The sequence below is a fragment of the Myotis brandtii genome, unplaced genomic scaffold (genome assembly GCF_000412655.1).
Source record: "Myotis brandtii unplaced genomic scaffold, ASM41265v1 scaffold2744, whole genome shotgun sequence".
Classification (NCBI taxonomy): Eukaryota; Metazoa; Chordata; class Mammalia; order Chiroptera; family Vespertilionidae; genus Myotis; species Myotis brandtii.
This window is the reverse complement of record NW_005360442.1, coordinates 465-6,197: the sequence shown is the minus strand read 5'-3', so window position 1 is coordinate 6,197 and position 5,733 is coordinate 465. Positions and strand designations below refer to the sequence as shown.

At 37.8% G+C, this 5,733-nt stretch overlaps 1 protein-coding gene across 1 annotated transcript in view; it reads right to left on the bottom strand.

Moving 5' to 3' along the window:
- Positions 1-4,498, bottom strand: part of LOC106726504 (VIP peptides-like) — a gene marked incomplete at its 5' end in the record, with an annotated part of 16,194 nt that extends 11,696 nt beyond the window's left edge. The window contains 2 exons of the mRNA XM_014541621.1: positions 3,814-3,821; positions 4,370-4,498. Of these exons, the coding sequence (XP_014397107.1) occupies positions 3,814-3,821; positions 4,370-4,498 (137 nt within the window). The remainder of the gene's footprint in view (positions 1-3,813; positions 3,822-4,369) is intronic.
- Positions 4,499-5,733: the final 1,235 nt, after the last annotated feature.

The window sequence follows — 5,733 nt, the reverse complement described above, 5'->3', positions numbered from 1 at the left end:
TAGGCACCACCAGCTTTCACCTGGTTTACAGCAGGAGCTTCTTCTTTTTCTCCCTCCCTTAATACCCTTCACTCTATGCTCAATATAGCAGCCAGAATGATCCTATCCCAATCTAGTTCAGATATTATAACACCATTGTCCCAAACTCTGCATCATCTTCTCATCTCAGTCCTCAAGTCCTCCTCGGGGTCTATGAGACCCCTCAATGTCCAGAACATGGTAACGTCTCTGAGCTCATCCTCAACTCTGCCCTCATCCAGTGCACACTGCTAGGGCCACACTGGCTTCCTTGCTGTCCAGATGCACCAGGACTGCTGCCTCCCTGGAACTAGCTGTGCCTTCGGCCCAAACACTCAACTCTCTGGTTTCTATACTGCACATCAGAATCATTCAATAAATATTTCTTAAAAGAATGGGGAATAATTTGAAAATATTTCTTAATAAATAAAATTATTATGCTTTAGATCCACTTTCAAATTGTACTATTTTCCTGCTACCATTTGATCTTAGAAGTTCCTTATGTGTACATAACACCAGGCTTTTTTTCTGTTTTCAAAGCAGTGCTTTGCATATAAAAGTCATTCTTCAAATTTTTAGTGATTTGTGAAATCACGTATGAACAAAAGACGAAATGAGTCTAATTCGCATCAACTTGTACTTCTAGACTAGTAGAACTGGTGATTAATGGTGATGACTAGTGTTTACTAGCAATTACTGGTCAATCTAGACTAGTTTCTCCTTATACAGCCATGTGCTCTAATTTAGCAATTCAGAGTGAAGAAGCTTTGTGCTGTGATGATATTGATACTTCGATAATGGTTTGGGTCTTTATGATTCCCATTGTCTGTATCATTTCTTTATGTTTTGGTTAAGAATATAAGACCCGTAGCCTCAAATAAAAATAACCCAAATACACACCATATTTTTTCCATTGATTTTTAGAGGGAGAGAAAGTATTGAGGGATGTGGGAGAGAGAGTGGGGGGTGAGAGAGAGAGAGAGAGAGAGAGAGAGAGAGAGAGAGATGTATTTGTTGCCTCCCCTACCCGCCCCTGACTGAGGCCTGGAATTGAACCTGTAACCCAGGAACCTGCCCTTGACCTGGCATTGTACAGGAGACACTTCAGTGCATGGGCCTTTACTCTAATTACTGGGAAACATCAGCCAGGGATCTCTGAAACATTTTGGGATTAATTTGGCACAAAATTCTATCTAATAAACAGTTATATTTGCACACACTGATTATCAGCTGTACTATCTGAATAGTTAAGGAAGCTCTATAAAGAAACAGATCAATTTTTCTCAGTGACCACACTTCCGAAAATCCTCATATACTTGGAATTAACTTAGAACTTTTATCATGAAATATGTTTTGACAGAAATTGTACATAGCATATGAATTCCAAGATTTTCCTTAGTTAAAGACAAACTTATAGATTCACAAATATTATCTGTAATGTGAGCATAATGGTTATATATTAGAATAAAATAAATTACAACATGCACAACAGCATTTTATTTGGCTTTATTTTTTTTGAAGATGTTTTCTTGAATTGCTTGCATAGAAATCAAACTACAATTACTTCATCTAATCATTTTTCTTCTATAATTCTGAAAAAGAAAGAATTGGTATATAAGCATATGAATACTTTCATTGACAGCATGTTAATTTCATTCCTTTATCCACTCAATTGATAAACATCCACTAGTATTTGTCCTAGTACCTTGTCCACAGCCTGTGACAGGAGAGCATGTGGTGGGATGTCAGGAGCGCATCTTCCAAAGGACTGATGGGCAGAAAGGCCCTGGGATGGGAAGGGGCCCTCTGACCAGTCAATAGTTACCCATTTGCAATTTTCACAAATGGCTGACCCACAAGATTTCTTGTGAAAAAGAGTTTGTCCCAAACTACATATTAAACCAAAAGTATGGAAGATGTAATCTCATAACTAATCTTACAATTTACAAAAGACACAGCGATTAGAACTCTTCTGTTTTAGTGTCTGCTGTGCTGTATAATGTAATTGAGAGGCCTTCTTCTTATAAACAGTTTTACGAAAAGCTACACGGTATTATTTTTTTTTTAAACAAAGAGACACATTGCTCTAAACTACCCACTTATGACCATGAATGGGCATGTGCCACACCCCTGACCATGCATGTCCCTTAGAAGTGAAGGGTAATCAGTGGACACAAGTCACCAATTGTTCAGGTGTCTTCACAGACGCCGTGCCCACTACTGAGGACTCTCATGAAAACAAGGACTGAAGTTAAACAATGAATTATACTCATTATGAGGTTGGGTCTTCTTTAATCTCCTTGACCGCTTCAGGGTTGTAGTCTATTCTAACTTAATGTCCTATAAATAAAGTTTTATTGTAGCACAGATACTCCCATTCCTTTTATTTTTGGCTGCTTTCATATTACAATAGCATATTTGAGTATTTCTAGCAGAAACCATATAGACCAAAAACCCAAAAATATTTCCCTTGGTGCCATTTGAGACAAATTTGATAATCTCTGATACAGTGATAACATAAAATTTTACTAAGCCAAGTATCACAAACAGATTTTATGAATTATGTAACATTGATGTACTCAGAAAAGAAATATGATGTGTATATATTAAAGCAATTGTGATAATAAGTTTATCACTAAACAAAGAGAAAAAAATTATTTGTGTTTTCTCTATTCAAAAAATCTTTTACAGTGACTACTATTGCAATCATAATACCTTCACACTTTATAGGTAAAAGAAGCTGAACTTCATTTTTGCTTTCTGAAGTTGCTATGTTTCAAGGAAGATAATTCAACGCAGAGTGCCTATTTTCACAATAAAAAGCCTTGCTATAAATTGGTGCCATTTCCCTGTACTTATCTAAAATAATAAAAGCATACTATGCTAATTAGACTGGACAGCTAAACGACCTTCCAGACGTCCTTCCGATCAACCCTCAGAATGAAGCCAGGCCTGCCAGGGTCGGGGCATGTTGACACAGCTGCGAGGGGCAAGGAAAGTTGCTGAGGCAAGCCACCACGGTTGCCAGGGCTGAGCCCCTTGCACGAATTCTGTGCATCGAGCCTCTAGTACTAAATAAGATGCTAGCAGTTGATCATCAGATGAATTCTTAAAGCAATATGAGCAGCCTGGCTTGACCTCCATACTAAAGCCAGTTCTCATTACGTGGTGTGGATCACTCTCCTCCATTTTATGACAGGATAGAGGGCAGGGTAGGTATATGTCTGAGTGAACTAGAAGATAAAAAACTGTTTAGTCATGTGGTTTTCCTCCTGTCTGTAATCAGCACCCAGCAAGAATCATTTGAAGCCATTTACTGGTCCACAGTTCACTACATGTCAGAGTGTCATTCTTACCTGAGGTCTCACTGTGAACAGATCTAAGATATTTCTTACCAAGCGACTCTTAACTACTGAAATAGCTGGATGATGGCTGGATGACTATAATAAGAATGCACAGATATACTCACCACTAAAAACTTATCATCGGCTTTGTTCCAAAGTTTCTTTGAATCATTCAGGTTTTTCCCCAGCTCTGCAGATCAAGAAGAGAAAATTTTGCTTGTGAAGGGTCATAGATGAGAAAACATCTAAAGAAATGATGATGTGTAACCTATGCTATTATCTGTGCTCTGTGAAGTTCTCTAGGCCCAATAATTATCTATGATGTTAGTTATTAACTATGATATTTTCTAACTTTAAAGGAGCTTAACTTATCCTTATAGAATTATAATCTAGTGGACAAAGACAGTCATTTTGTCTGTTCTCACCCAAGCAGAAATGTTCTAACACTCACCATCTACACTATAATAATCAGAATAAAAAGAGAGAGCGATACAATTCCTATATATTGTACTACAATGTCTACACACCTCACACAGACTTGAGCTTTACTGAGTCTCAGAAGACAAAATAACTCAGGGCTAATTGGTAATATAAGGGAGTTAAAATGCTCATACAGGGAGTTCCATGTGATACCAAATTGCTAGTTGACTGGGCTTTCCATGGTTAAAAACCAGTTTTTTTGATAAAACTTGCTTCCAGATTCAGAGTAGATGCCTGTATTGTTATTTTGTTTTACCCCTGGAGACACAATAGAGCCAAGTGGGAAGGCTTACGAAATATCCTGGTTTAGAACAAATATCTATAGAGGCCCTAATTTCCTGCTGGTGGGCTTTGGGTAGGGCCCAAATACTATATTTTTTAAATTCTTCAGGGTTGTCTAGTGGCAACTAAGGTTGAGAATTACTGTTTCACAGTATAGATAGTGAGATAAGTAAGGCTCCATATGTAGTTTGTATTTTGAAAGTCATTTACAATTTCTGAATATAGCAAGGTTTCTGTTTCTTTACCTGGGGTTCCCAAGAAGATTATTCAAGTGCTTTTTCACAGCAATCACTTTTCGAAGTCTTGTATAATTATCAGTGAATACTGCATCTGAGTGGCGTCTTATTGGTCCCTGGTCTTCTGAGATGTCAGTGCTAAGAAAATTGAGGGAAAGCAAACAAAGGGTTTCATTAAAAAATAATATCTATGCCAATATTCCTAGGTTTCTTGGTGTCAGCTAAAAAGAAATTCCAAAACCCCACTCATTTTCTGTCACAATTATACTAAATCAAATATACCCCTAAACCTAAAATTGGTAAAAGAGGAATAATCCAACCCATTAGACATTTTCTGTGATATTGAAGGCACAATCTGGATTAATTGAGCAAATGCTTTGTAATATGTATATATGGAATTATTTGCAGTTGTGTTCTGCCACTGGGAGAAAATATTCTTTAAAAATAAATTCTTCTTTAGAAGCTTTGCCACATGAATGGTGCCACCTCTATACTCAGCTACTGGCTGTTTAAATAAAAAATCTTTCAATGCTTGGTTTGAGCAGGAAAGTTAAAAACAAGTACCATGGTTTAAGTTAAAATATGCTTTACTTTATACTCTGCCTCATTTAGTTTTTATTTTGTCGACTTCAATTTGATTGTAGATTTACAAATATTTGCTACCAAGGTAATATAAGTGTGTGAGAAGCCTGTGAGCATTTCATGACTCCACAGTCTTATTTCCTTATGCATAGGCCGGGTGTATGCAAGCAAATTAAAGATGACCAAGAGTTATCAAATTGCAAAAAAGTAAATGAATCATTTACAAAAAAGAAACTATCTTGATTTTCCAAAACCTTTATTACACCTTTTGCTATTTCTTCTCCAAACTATTTTGCATTCAAAATCTCTTAGCATAGAAAAGACCTTAGTGTGTAACAACCAAGTTTTCTGTCCTTATGAGGAAGCTTCTATTCTTTGCCTTCAGTAGAGAGCTACTGCATCTGTACTTAAAAGCTGTTCTTGACCCATTTTCTGTGAATGAACAGCATTTCTCATTAAACATCTTTTCTGGCCACGGAGCTGGAGCGAACAGGAGGCATGGGTTGCCCCTGGCAATGGAGGAAGCCAAACTTCCCTCCTGCTGGCCCTGGCCGGCTCTGAGCTCCTCTCAAGGCTACAAAGTTTCAATTATAGAAGGTAAATAAATCCCAGAATTAAAAAAAAAAAAGAAAAAAAGAAGAGGCTGGGAGCTTCTGTTTACAGGGGAGGTTTGGCCAGCCTGAATACGGCCCTCAGCCCCTCACCCAGACTGGCCAGGCACCTCAGTGGGAACCCCCCACAAAAAACGGGGTGTGGACAGCCTGCAAACAGCCATCAGCCCCTCACCCAGG